Below are 15,513 nucleotides of genomic sequence, written 5' to 3' on the forward strand. Positions count from 1 at the left end.
ATCAAATACATAATCAGAGCCTAAAAATTGGCTCTGATACCAGTTGTTGGGACTACCGCAGCGGAAGACACGGAAAACAAACAGGTCATTAACGGATCTATTTAGGTGATTATGCATTCGACTCCAGTTTAATGCAATACACATAGATCTATAGATATAATACATCAAAAACACATAATCATGCAATTTGATGTAGATTCGATTGTTACCTCTTCTTGATCCATTATAGGATCGAAGTTGCTAGCTGCACCACCCGGAGATCCTTGGTTTATCGACCGTGAATCTTCCAACCTATTCCCTAGTCCTTGATCATCCATCCGTGTGGGCGGATCTTGAATAATCAATAATAGTCTTGAAGAGAGCTAGGGAAACCCAATCATAAACTCAATATTGTCTTGATCTAATCCTATGAATTAGGGTAGAACAAGAACAAAACAAAACCCTAATTCTCCCACGTGCCAAGGCACGAAAACCGACGGCTACTAGGGTTTAGGGGAGGAGTGTTGTGAATAATGGTGTGCTAGGGTTTCCACATCTCATCACTATTTATAATGGACTTGTTGGGCTAGGATGGGGATCCATGGAATGACTTAAGTGTTGGGCTCACCCATTAGATAAATTACTAATTAAATCAAATGACCCATGATTTAATATATTATCAATGGAATATTATTTTGTTCCACTAAAGAATAATATTGCACTCCCACTTAAATCACCAAATTACAAATAACTTGGGTCCATTTTATTTTATAATATTTCCCGCGTTTAAGATTATCTTGATCCGTCAACTTAATTCTTTTGTCTGCTATGTGACTAGAATTAAATTAATTCTCCAAAGAGTTTTTCTAGTTTGAAACTTTATTTATTATTCGTGGAATAAATTCCAACTGCGCAATTTTCTAAATAATAAATTCCTTTTTCAAACACCTCTTGGGGATCACCCCTTAGGGATTTAATCATACCACACTGGGCACGCGAATTCTATGAAATAATATTCCAATACCTTCATGTTATTCAATTACTACCACCCAAGATATCATGAACTTGAGTTACGTACAAACTCTCACATATTGATAAGTCAAAGTGGCGTTTGATTGAATAAACAATATTGATATTAATATCATAGACTAGAAAATACTAAACTTTCTGAAATATATTCTTTCAGTAGATAGCAATAAAGACTACATTTCGGATTAGATCCTTTCAGTGCTTTACCACACCGGTGTTACTAATCTCTTCTTAGGTAAGAGAGAATTATCACAAACACCGCAACCGTACCAAATAGGTAGCCAAAGCCTATCTAGGTTGTGAGTACATTTTTCTTCTTACTAGATCTGGCCAAGTCCCCTACTGGAAAACTCATGAGGAGATTCATCGAATTTCCCTACTTGACCTTCTTAGTAAAAAGCCTTAGACTTGTTTGTTATATTTCAATAATAAACCATTATATTATATTATTTATTCTCATAAATAGGTAAACAAGTGGACGTGGCGTTTCTCGTATACATGCACAAGCTGACTGTACAAAGGCATGTACGCTCGAAGCATCTTTTAGTATACAAACCCCAACACCCACTGCGACACGACACTACAACATTTGGAGTAGTAGTTGAAGTTTCTGGAATTGTTGTTACACTAGGTATTTGTTCTTCGTTAATGGACCTTGTGACTGAAGTTAGCTCATCAAGAGCTACCTCACTGCTGGACTTATGATTCATTACAAAGTTTTCCTCTAAGAATGTGGCATGAGTGCTCACAATGACTTTCTTATCTCGGAGACTATAGAATTCAGAAGCTTTCGATCCTCTAGGGTAACCTATAAACACACATACCTCCATCCTTGATTCCAGCTTAGTTGGATCCTTTTCCAATACATGAGCCGGACACCCCCACCTCTGAGATGTTCCAGATTGGGCTTACGCCCAGTCCACAACTCATGTGGGGTTGTAGGAACTGATTTAGAAGGTTCTAATACATGGCTCGCAGATAGCAAGACATATCCCCAAAACGAAATTGGTAACCGTGCATAACTCATCATCGATCGGACCATGTTTAACAAGGTCTTATTCCTTCTTTCAGCTACGCCATTCTGCTGGGGTGTGCCCGGCGCAGTCAATTGCGATTGAATTCCCGACACTGATAAGTAGTCCAAAAACTCGACACTTAGGTATTCGCCTCCGCGATCAGATCGAAGGCATTTGATAATCTTGCCATGATGCGTCTCTACATAAGCCTTAAACTCCTTGAACTTGTCAAAAGTTTCAGATTTGTAGCGCATCAAATAGACGTATCCAATTTTCGAGAAGTCATCAATGAAGGTGATGAAGTATCGAAAACCGCCCCTTGCCTCGGTTGACATTGGTCCACACACATCAGTATAAACGAGCTCAAGTACTTCATTGGCCCTATTACCCTTTGACCTAAAAGGTCTCTTAGTCATCTTGCCTTCTAAACAGGATTCACATTTTGAAAACGGCTGCTTCTCAAGACCTTTAATAAGATCTTGATCAACCATAGCATGGATCCTTCTTTCGTTGGCATGACCAAGTCTAAGGTGTCATAAGTACGTTTCGTTCATTGAAATTGAAGGTTCTTTTCTTTTCTTTGAAACTTTCGATGTAGCATTGAGTTCTAATTTACGTTGATTAAACTGTGTAGAAGTGATTGTGTATAGATCATTTTCCATGACACCATGACAGATATAAGAACTATCTTTCTTAATAACGCAATTGTCATTAAAAGAAATTGAATATCCATCAAAAGATAATTTAGAAACTGAAATTAAATTTCTTCTAAAAGAAGGTATGAACAAAACATTATTCAAAATAAAAAATCTATCACTACTAAAACGTAAATAAACGTCTCACACTGCAACGGCCGCCACTTTTGTAGCGTCGCCCAGCTGGACTTCGATCTCACGATCATGTAACCATCTTGTCACCTGCATTAAGTCGGGATCAAAACATATATGATCAGTAGCTCCAGTATCAATAACCCATATATGAGTAGATGTCGAAGCCAAAATGACTCGACTACTAGAGCATGGTGCATACCTGTAGCCTTGCCCTTTTTAGGACAGTCGTCCTTCCAATGACCTTTCTCTCCACACTTGAAGCATTTTCCAGTAGGCTTCTTGTTGGCCTTCTTCTTCTTCTTCTTCTTCTTCTTCTTCTTTCCCTTAGCACTCTTAGCTGCAACTGGGTTTGGCGCCTTTTTCTTTCCTGCGCGAGGCCTAGGGCCAGAGGAATTAGGTGCCAAACTCAGCATAGCTACCTCAGTCAGCAGCTCTGCCAAAGTATAATCCCGCTTGTTCATCTCAAAGTTGAGCTTGAACTGCTGGAAGCAAGGGGAAAGACTCTGAAGGATTATAGTAATCTAGGACTCGAGATCAATCGTCCCTCCCAAAACCTCAATCTGGTTGAGGTGGCTCATCATAATGCTGCCTCACAGATGTTCCTTCCTTCATAGTCTTCGTCATGATACTGCGAAAAGCTTGAGACTTAGCCGTTCGATTCTGAGTACCAAAAAGATTTGTAAGATTTTGCATAATCACGGCGGCAGTCGCCATGGCTGAATGCTGATGCTTGAGTACTGAAGACATAGATGCCAACATGTAGCACTTAGCCATCTCATTCGCCTTATGCCACCGCTTATGCGCATTCTGAACTCCCACCGCTGCATTAGCCGCGGGAACTGGAGGCTGTGGAGTAGAGTGAGCACAAACATGTACTCTTCTGCTGTGAGAACGATAACCAAATTTTGTTTCCATTCTATGTAATTTTTGGCCCTCGAGTTTTTTTTCTTTGAGTATTGAAGAAAAATGATTAAAAGACATCTTGACGGATTATATTGCACTGCAAACAGAAAAATTTACTATTTGTCATAAACTTATGTAAGGAAATTGAGTAGATTAATCATAAAACTTTTCAAAATCTTACAACAGCAAAATTAAAATTTGTACCCTCCATAACATACGCATTAAAACTTTGACAATTTTACTGCTCATAACACCGACGAATAGTCCATAGACCACATAATGGCATGGCCGCCTAATGTTGCCCAAGCACGAACATCGGATTTAGCATTACAGAATTTTATTTCTACAACACACTCCCATGACAATGTTCATGTGTTGATAACAAAATCAAGCTATCTCATAAATTCTGATTGAACCCTGAAACTCGTAGTTCCTTAGGATTATTGTCCCCACATAATGGGTGGCGATAATATTAGGAACCACTTTCTAGTTCATTCTATTTATATTACGTGAGAAGTCCGCCCTCATGAACTTACTGTTTCATAGGATTATTGTCCCCACATAATGGGTGGCGATAATATTAGAAACGAGCTTCACAAAATTTGGCAGACCAACCGATGGAGACCATATATAAACTTTAAGTTCATAATTATCGCTTAGATATTTGGGTGATGATTTTTCATTAATTATCCTTAACCTTAAGGCAAATTAAGACTAATTACATCTGTTGGAATTTAATTGACTGAATAATTAAATCTTTTATTATCTTTAAGAATCATAGTTTAGGAATTAATTAATCTTTGATTTAATTCTTATTCATGTCATACTATAAGATGTATCTAAAATAAAGTACATTATTTAAATCTTAATAAGACATGAAAAATTAAATTCAAATTATATCCTTGTTCAAGATTAGGAAGAAAATAATTATATTATTTAATGTAATCTTACATATCTATCCTTATTAGGATTCTAGATATATAATATTTAGGAAACTATTAAATTATTCTTATTTATATCACATAGGATACAAAATATGCCATAGATATGCCATAAATATGCCATAGATATATAATATTATTTTATTTCCATTAAATAATATTATTTTTAATGATATCTTTTAATTTAGGAATTAAATACTTATTAAAATAATTTTTCATCGATATCTCGAGATCAAGGTTCGCATGATCGTCGACGACGAAGATTCACCGGTGATCACCGTCCAACCGATCGCCGGTAGCCCGCGCGAAGAGCGCGCCCGCTTCCTTTCACCCATCTCCGATGCAAAAAGCGTCGATTCCCCCCCTCCGTCGACGTCGCCAGGGACTGCAGTGTCCGACGTGCTACTCTAGCGACTACCGACCGTTGCCATCGAGCTTGCGTGAACAAATATTCAACGCCGATGGTGATCGCGCCTTCGGTTACGGATCGCAAGGATCAAGGTTCGACTAGGGTTTGATTTAGGGTTAGGGTTTTTCTGGCGTGGATTGGCCGCCGCTGCTCTCGGACGAGCAGCGAACGCTCCGCCAACCCTTCGCCGACGATTCCCGCAGCTCCGGAGTTGCATCTTTATGGTTGTTCAGCCGGCGGCGTGGACGAAACCCTTCTCGTATTCACGTCGCCGTACAACTGCCGCCATGTACTCCCACTACGATCGACACCCTACTTCGTGCGTACGTAGCGCAATCCCTCTCGGCGCTAGCGCCGACGGATCGCACATCTCGTATGCTCGAAAAATTCAAGTTCTTGTTCATTCTCATGCATAATAAATATAACAAAAATACACGAACATGCTTCGCAATCAATCAACATGCATACATGAATTTCACGAAATAAATCCAAATAATCAGAGCCAAAGACTGGCTCTGATACCAATTGTAGGAACTGGCAGCGTAAGCGATCGAAATATTAAATCGAACAAATAAATCACATAATAATCAGATCTATTTAGCAGATTATTTAGACAAATTCTATTCGCGTAATTCTCACATGTATCGTGCTCATAACTTGAATTGATCATGTTTTAAGTATAATTGAAACCTAAAACATGCTTTTCTACGAAGCAGAAATAATACCTTATTAATTCTCCAAAGAATTGACGATGGCTAGCGACTTCTCCACGTGACGCTTTGAATACTAGACCACGGATCTTCTCTCTGGTTCCCGAACTATACTCCAATATCAGTGTGGGCTGATCTCACCGGAATACTAGGACTTAAATAAAAGAGACAGAAATTCGACTCCACGGAGGAGAGGAAAAAATCGCCCAACACCAAGGGGGGGGGGGGGGGGGGGGCTAAACTTTTAGGGAAAAAAATATTGTTGTTTTTTTTTTCTGTCTCCTTTATTCTCCTATTTATATTAAGTTCCTTTTGGGCCCAGACATGGATCTATGGAAGATTTTGGATATGGGCTCACCCAATTTACTTTTTACTAATTAAACACACAATTTAATATAAGCTTTAATTGAAATATTACGAGCAGTCACTACAGAAGTAATATTGAACTCTCCCCATCCAAATCCGAAATTATAAGTGATCCGGGTTTTCGTTTTAACTTTCATTTCTCGCGCTTAAGATAAAAATGTCCATTAATTAATTAATGTCTGCTATGGACTTAATTAATTAACTTCTTATTAATTCCAAGAGTGGACTTAGCATGAAACGATTATTTATTATTCTTAGAGTAATCAAACTCCAACTAGCTAGGTTCCGAATAATAAAACCTTGTTTCACACTCCTCTTGAGGACATTATCAAACGAGACTCACCTCGCGCACGATTCAATATAATAGCAATCCTAGAACCGCTAGACATTAATCACCACTACCCAATATATCAGGATTATTGGGTTGCGAAAAACCCGCACCATTTGATAAGTCAAAGTAATGCATAATCAATACCGTATGCTCAATGCTAACCTACATTGATTAAGAAACAAATAATTATCAAGACCCCATCTTTCAGTTGCTATAGCACAAAGACACGTCTTGTTGTTAGATCCGTTCAGTGTTGTACCACACCAATGTCATCTTATTTCAGTAAGGCTTACAAATATGTGGACTGACAATTGCAACCTTTTACGATGGATAGTCTAAATCCATTTAGGTCGTGAAATTCTCCTTTTTCTTTGTTTAGGACTGACCGTGTTACCTTAAAGTGGACGTCGCCCACAACCGGTCTACTAAAACAAAGACTTAGACTTTATTAAGTTAACTTATACATTTAAGCATGCAATTAACATCCATTAAATAATTTGTTTTATTCCTTAGAAAATAAAATAAGAGTTTTACAGTATTCAATCACTCGAAACGTGATTTCTAGTATACAAACTCTAGCAGTATTACCTAAGCAAAATTCTAAAAATTAAAGAGTACATAATTTAAAATCATAGTTATAAAAAAACTGTTCTTTCGACGAAGGCGGCATGTTCAAACGAGACATGAGGAGTGCAATTGTTTGTTGATGTGTCGCTCGTTCTGACGACAACATACGGGAAGTGTTGGCCGTTGTAGCGATCAACAACATTCCCAATAGAACAACTGTGGAAGTTTGGGGGATCGCTTGGTTTGACCCGTCTCATATCCTTTCTCTCGTTTGGTTTTATCCGTTTTATCTCTTTTCCTCTTGACATATTTGAATTGATAAAAATGAGCGAGAGATAGTTTGGTTTGATGTAAAAAATTGTGCATGAATAAGCATATTATAGCTAATTTAGATAAATTGCGGATAAAATAAAATTAAAAGAAACAAAATAGTTGAAAAGGGTCATAAAATGGTCATATATTTTGGAAGTGATAATTAAATAAACAAAATATTTTGGGAACGGTCTAGAGTCCATAATCCTAGATAGTTCGAACTATCCAAATTTTGATCTTATTTATCAATAAAACATAAAGAGTAAAGTAAGAGAGTCGATCAAGTAAATAGAATAAAGTGGGAGTAAGAAAATGTTTCAATTATCACTATAAATAGAAATGATTAAATTATGGTGGAACATTCCATAATGGAAAAAGAACAACTCAACTATCGTAAAACTGAGAAAAGTAATTTTACTTAATTTTTTGGTATAGATTAATTAAAAAACAAATTTAAATTTTATAATTAATAAATTTTTTATTTTATGTGCGTTAATTAATATACTCAACGCCTCAATTCTAGTTAAAAATTTTTAAATAGTGATATTTTAGAGAGAGGGAGAGAAAATGATATGGACCAATGCAAAATCGAAACGCGTAATGAGCCGACAGTGAATCATCTATGATGACAATCGTACGATGAAAAGATTGAATCATATCCATTTGTATACCATTTCAATAATTATCTCTCTCTATTTTAATCATCAATATTTTACCACCACTGGTTTTGTTCTCGGCTCCACCAACGACTTCTACTAATCCTACAATTCTAAGCTTGATTACATTCTTTTCTAAGCTGATTCATTTTATTTATCTTGATATTTTGTGCGAATATCTTCCATTAATACCTTTTCATAATAGTATTATTTGCTTTTAAATATTTGTTTTTATTAAAATACTTCAAAAATTACTATTGATACTAAAAATTCTAAGCCGATTAATTCCACTATAATTCAAAATAAATAATTAAAATAATAAATCTGGATTTGATTTTTCATAATTCGTAAAACTAATAGTGCCATAATCAATCTATATGTATAATTTATAAATAAAATAGATAACACTAAAAGTGGTCTAAACGAAATGCTAACAAATGATGCTTACTTATATCATCTGTATACATAATTGATGTCCTTATATATATGTGCGTGTTTGTGAAACAAAATACATTGAATAAACTATTTGAGAGTGCGACCAAGTCTCGACCTATAAGAAGAGATTTTTAGGAAAGAAAATCGGTGCGAGTTGCACAAGCATTAGCACGTTGGTATAACTATAATCAATGGAAGCAGCCAATTGTAGCATACCACATGAAAGATGTGAATTTTGGTTTTTGTATTTAATGTTATTTCTAAATTTTTATCTCTAAATTCACACTTAATATTAATTTCATCTAATATTTCTCCAATTTCTCTTCATATATTTTGTTTGTCTCTAGAATTGTATTTTTTTTATTTAAAGCATATATATATTTTTAATAAGCTTAATGTAAAACGGGTTCAAATTTCGTTGTTCTTTTCTCCTGTGCTAAACAAAGTGTTGTAGATAAACATAGCTACATAAGGTATCGGTAATATCTAAAATATAAGTGTCAAAATCAAAATCGAAAATTCCAAATAATTGTTGCAATTTAACCATGAGATTTGGGTCCCACTTATTAGAAAACCCTCTCCTCTCATCCGTGGAAATCGTCAATAAGTTAAGGTCACCAACAAACTAACCCTACTTTACAAATTTTGTATTTCATTCATTCTTCTTTTATTTATTTCCATCATAATTATCTCTACCAACAAAAGGGGCCACTTTCCCAACATGTTCATTTAAGAATTTTCCAAATCCTTTTAATTCTTCACAAGATCAACGTTTTTTATGGTGAAAATTTTAGAACATCAAATTTGTGTTCATATTTTTTTCTTTTGGCATGAATACTTAAGGCCCTATTTGGATGCTGTAATTCTTGAAGTCGTTGACAGAAGATAGAGAGCACAACTAAGTATGCACAATATAAATATCAGTTGAAAAAAAAATAGTATTATTTTAAGATGTTTGTGTATGATTGGATTTGTGCTCTCTAATCTTCTGTCAGCCAATTTTTGTCATTTTTATCTGATTTATCTGCGACGGAATTAAACTGAGGTAAGTTTTCTTTCTTTTTTCTTTTGATAGTATTATTTTTTTCATATGAAGATATTGGGGGTTTTCGTTAAACCCTATTATCTGCAGCTTCTAAATCTTGGGAAATTGGGAAAAGTTTCCGATTTTAGAAACCCTAGCTAGTTCATTGATCAAAACGAATTTATTAGTTCCCATTACTTTTTATAGTATTATTTTAATGTTTCAAGTGAGTTTATTACTTCCCCTAAATTATATAGGTTGAATCGTTGAACAGCTAGCGTTTTTTCTACAAATTTTCATATACTTTTAATTACTTGTATATTTTCGGGGATTTTTCTTTTCTTTGCAATCATACCTAAAATTGAAGAATAATTATTCAATTAAAATCACTATCACTTTACTTACTCCAGGAGGTGTGGTTGAGTGGAATGGACTTGTTCCTTAATCAAATGATAGGGGATATATTTCTACCTTTAGATATGGAGCAGTTTTAAATTCTTGGGCTAGTTGTTTCACCGTGCCTACAAATTAGCACGAGGAATAGTTACTAAGTCCATCGCTGTCAAATTGTGCGGGTTGGGTCGTTATCGTGTCCCAACCCAACCCGAAATTATCGGGTTCTTATCGTGTCTCAACCCAACAGGTTCGTGTCGGGTTCATGCGTGTTATCGTGTACAAAAAAAGTCAACTCTTTGTTAATGATAGTAAGTTAGCTTGACTAACGACTAAAACATAATATTATTATATAATTTAAATATGATATTACACGATAAAATAAAAATTACCAAATTAAAATAATTATTTTCTTAATCAAAATAATAAAATTAAAATATAGTAATATTAAATCTATATAAAAAAAGTAATTTTTAATAAATCTGAGCATAATATTTTCTTAAAATTCATAAAAAATTAATTAATTTTTTAATTAATAAAATTAATGTATTGTATTTTTTTTAATTAATTAAACTAAAGTATAATATTTTTAATTAACAAAAATAACTAAAAATTAAATTTTAATAATTTTTTAATTAATAAAAAATCATTATTATTTTTTCTTAACTTATAACCCAAACCCGACCCAAACACGACCCGACCCAACCCGTTATCTTCGTGTTCATATTGGGACCCAAATCATGAAACGTGCCGGGTCCATGTCGTATAAAAATTGCCAGTCCTAGTCAATAGATACCCCTTGCTTGATAACGAAAAAGAATCACTGTGATTTTAATCACAAAAATTAAAATCCGATGGAAGAATAGTCGTTTTCAAGTCAACCAAACTTAGTAATTTTTAATTATATTTTCAAGGAAGTTTCATTTTTTGGTTTTAGATGGTTAATAGTTCGCCTGTTTTATCATCATATATTGCTCGTCATAGAAAATAACAATATTATAAACGACTCACGTTGTTATGTTTGAAGTTTAAATCATAACTGTGGCGCATTACTCAGAAAATATCATGAATTATAGGCAAAATCAGATATTTCCATAACTTTTAATTCTGGTCTTAAAAATTACTACAATCATCAGAGAATCAAACTTGAGTCAGCATTACGCCGGGTTTTCATTGTGTGCCAGAATGTAGGATAGCGCCTGCCGAAGTTGCCTAGTAGTCCCTTCTGTGCCCCATGACGTGTCAAGGTATCGTAGTGTTCTCACTCAACTTTTCAATCTTATTCTTAACATAGGTTTAAATAAGTTTGGGGTGAAGTGGTTGATTGTGAGATTATGTTTTTTTAATTATTTTTTTAGTTGTTTTCATTTTTGTTTTAACAAACCAAAAAAAATGAATCTTGAAGACCTTAATATAGAGAACTTAGAATACACATATTTAGGGACATCGGAACAAGTTGTATAATATGAAAAAGTTCTTCATTTTTATTGAGTAGTACTCCCTATGTCCCATTAAATATGCAACATTTGGTTTCCGGCACGAGATTTGAGCTTTTAATTCTTTCTAATGTGATTCGTCTGCATTTTGTTTCAGAACTTGCTTCTAATCTTCCTAAATTTACATAGTGATAAAGTTGAGAAAAGAGGAATATAGGTCACTTTTATACATACACTTATGACCTCACTCAAAATTTCCCTAGCTAGCAATTTGAGGCATTAAGTTTTTCCTTTGGAAGCTAAAATGATAAGGACATTTAAAATTAAGAAAAAGTAGCGTTCTTAAGTTGAAGGATGCATAGACATTTAAAATAAAATTATATGAAAAAGAAAAAAAATGAAAAAGGTTGAAAAGTGAAGAAAATCAATGAAGTTGGAAAACTGTTTGATTGGGGCTAAATGCAAAAAGTAGATGTTAGTTATATCTTTGATTAAAGCATTGATTGGGGCTAAACATGGACTTTGCATGCTTTTAAGGCCTAGATTTGGCTCGTTTTGAATGCTACGCATGTGAAATATGTTCTTTAATTGCATATTCTATATAATTTGGTATTTTTTTCGTGTTTTGTGAGAAATGTATAAAATAGACTTAGAAAATTATAGAAAAAAGGTCGAGGAGGAGCCAATGGTTTGTTACGGATATGCCTGAACCTCTCGCCCAACATTCCGCCGAGATCACCACGGAAAATCCTGAGAGCAATCAAGTGGTATGTTGAGTTTGTGTGTCGAATGAGATCAACCCTAATTCGAGCCAAAACTTGTCTTTTCAAGCTGGAATTGTTACCTAATTAGAGAACGAGAATTGTATAAAATAAACGTTTCTCTAATGTTGAAGATTGATGCAAGAAGAGATAAACAAAAATGATGAAATATGGAATCTTTCCACTGGTTTATTGGTTGATTAAATTGGTCATACTTTTGTCTGTAGCGACTGCATCAGTTGAACGAGTGTTTTCAGCAAATGAAGTTTGTCAAGTCAGAGTTGCGACATAGGATGAGAGACTCTAGTTGAACGATAGGTGATTAGGTGGTGTACAGCGAGAGGAAAATGTTCACTAACTATTTATAATGAACGAATTTTGATTCATTTTCAAAATATAGATACTCGTAGGAATCAACTATCGCGCCCTACAAAAGATAGTGTTACTTAAATTCTTACGTGGAATTCTTGTGATAAAGTAAAGTGAATTGCAAAATGTTAACGCTCAAAATATGAAAATGTTCTTGCTCTTTTTATTCATACATGCCAAATGGAGTAATGTAAATATTCAAATCTACCCGTTGATTTTTTTATCTGATTAAAACCACAAATTAAACGAATCAATGAATTTCGTTAACACATTTAGAAGAAGAAGACTCCGGCGGCGGCGACGGTGCCGACGACGGCTGACAACTCCAAACCAGCGGCGGCGCCAGTGTCAGCATCAGCTGCCGGCGTAGCTTCGTCAGCCGCCGCAGGTCCATCGGCAAGCGGTGCCTCAGCCGGAGCGTCTCCGGGGGCGGCGGCAGGAGAGGCTTCACTGGCCGGAGTTACAGCCTCCTCCTCCGCGGCGGCCGGAACGGCTGCCGTGGGAGTGGCGGCGATCTTGCTCGGAGCCGCGGCGGGCACTGCCGCGGCTTTGGGGGCCGCGGCGGGGGTGGTGGCGGGCTTTGAAGGCGCCGCCGCGGGCGAGGCCGAGGGAGCTGCGGATGGGGATTGGGCGGAAACCGCGGCGGCGAAGACGGCGGAGAAGAGGAGGGCAAGAACGATCAATTGGCGGGCCATTTTTTTATTTAATTGTTTTTTTTTTTTTTTGGTTATGGCTTTATTATTGATTCTCTAAGTTTTTTTGAAACAATGTTTTCTCTAATTATTTTGAGAATAATTAGAGAAAGATTGCAAGCGCTCAAGAATGATTTTCACGGTGGGAGGTGGCGGGGTTTTTATACGGCGGAGAAGGCGGGAGATGCGGCCAATATTTCATGCAATTTTAAATTGTTGATTTTTGGTATCCACATATTGAGAGAAAGTCATGGTGGAGTTGTCTATTTTGATAATCGTCGAGTAATCGGTTCTACTATTTGTGGTAAGTTTGATAATTAATTGGTTCTAAATTCTAATAGTTTGTTGTAGGTACGTTTATTAATTTATTAGTGATAAATGATAATAGATGTATTTTGTGTAATGTTTTAAAATTGATCGAGTGTTTGTAAGATTATGAACATTGGATATCTCAGATGTTTCCACTTTCCAAACAAACATAAGTTGTATTATGATGTGATAAATGAGATCAAAGACAAATTTACAAAATGAAGCTTAAAATTCAAAATTTTGAGAATATATTATGCATTCCAGTGTATTTGCTCAATTTTTACTACTCCCTCCGTCCCACTTAAGATTACACGTTTTCCTTTTTAGTTTGTCCCAACTAAGATGACACATTTCCTTTTTTGGTAACTTTCTCTCTCCAATTAATACACTCAACCATTTTTTCTCACTCCTATTAAAATATTCAGCTTTCTTCATCTCTCTACTTTAATACATACACTCACATTCTCTCTCTCCAATTAAACACTTTAACCAATAACTCTTAAAATCCCGTACCGGCTAAGCAAATGTGTCATCTTAGCCGGGACGGAGGGAGTATGATGCAAGACATCAATGGGGCTAAGATCTTATTTGAATATAAAATTGTACTCTATTTAATAGTTATTTATCGTATCTATGGTCTCAACTTTTAAGACATAGTTTTTGCATATGGTGTAAATCTTAGTCAAAGTCAAACTTTCTTTAATGAAAAAGCATAACAATATTACTTTGATATATATATATATAGGGTTTTGATCTATGAAGACCAGATTTTAATACTTTAACACAGAACACGGTCATACGTAGGGCATTTTTAGGTCATAGTTAGTTTATTTTTAGGTCATGCTAACAAAGCATGACCTAAAATGATCTTAACATGAAATAAACCCAAATATTATAATATGATCTAAAACTACTTAATTATGACCTTCAGTGTTTTAGGTTAATTATTGACCATTAGATCATCTAATCCTAGGGCCAAGATTTGGGCTGCATTTCTGGATTTAAATGCATTCTTATTTTGATCATCTCCCTATATATATATATATATATATATGTAGGGTCATGTTAGGTTGAGATTTTTGGGCCTAATTGAGAATTGAGATGCAATCTTAGCCACCCATTCACAATCTTCGCGCGATGTCAACAACGTCTGTTAATGTCAACAGGGGGGTATTTTTGTCATTTCAGTTCTAAAATGTTTCAGTTGTATTCAAAACACGCCGCAAAACTCTTGAACATTTCTCTGAGTTCTCTCTCAAATTTCTTCTACAATTCTGCATCTTCTCTTCCCTTCGTCGCAATTCATCTCCTAATCTTAGACTTCGTTCAGTTTTCTACATCAATTAATTTCCAAAAATGAGGATCGAAGAAGTAGTTGAAGTTGAAGCACCGATTGTAGCCAAAAAAAGGCATTCCAAATCGGTGGTCGTTGAAGCGAATTCTTCAGGTTAAGAAATTGATTCAAATTTTAAGTATATTGCTTCGATTTTAGTGTATTAAAAACAGATCTGGATTTGTTTTCTTCTGAATTCGGTTTCTGCTGATTTTTTATTGTTGATTAGCGATGGTAGAATCGGAAGAGAGGGAAATCAACAAGGCTGCTGGAAAAAATGAAAGAGAACATGCATCTGCTTCCAGTTAAGGATTTGTTTAAATTTTTAAGATTATTGACATTTCATACAATAGCTATTGACATAGTTATGATAATAGACTTGTGTTTTCTATAAACAGCATATACTTGTCATTGAGATGATATTGTATACTGTTGACATAGTATATGTTTGTTTAGATTGCTGTTGACATTATAAACTTTAACAATTGATATAAAAGTAATAAGATAATTATGTTTGCTTTAAACATGATATACTTGTTATTGACATAGTGTATACTTATTAGAATCGTTGTTGGCATAGTCAAATTGACATAATAGTAACCAGATAATTGTGTTTGCTATATATGAGATATACTTGTTATTGACATTGATTTATTATGTACTTTATCTATTGACATAATTTTAAGAATATACATGCCTGGGTATACTTGTT

At 35.0% G+C, this 15,513-nt stretch overlaps 1 protein-coding gene across 1 annotated transcript; it reads right to left on the reverse strand.

Annotated features, from left to right (window-relative positions):
- Positions 1-12,608: 12,608 nt before the first annotated feature.
- Positions 12,609-13,274, reverse strand: AGP11 (arabinogalactan protein 11). The gene has a single exon (XM_048093072.2). It carries the CDS (start codon positions 13,160-13,162, stop codon positions 12,740-12,742), a length of 423 nt encoding a protein of 140 aa, XP_047949029.1. The 5' UTR covers positions 13,163-13,274; the 3' UTR covers positions 12,609-12,739.
- Between the last annotated feature and the right edge of the window lie 2,239 nt (positions 13,275-15,513).

This window comes from Salvia hispanica, chromosome 4 (assembly GCF_029641045.1).
Source record: "Salvia hispanica isolate PSC_SH4W2 chromosome 4, Shi_PSC_v1, whole genome shotgun sequence".
Taxonomy (NCBI): Eukaryota; Viridiplantae; Streptophyta; class Magnoliopsida; order Lamiales; family Lamiaceae; genus Salvia; species Salvia hispanica.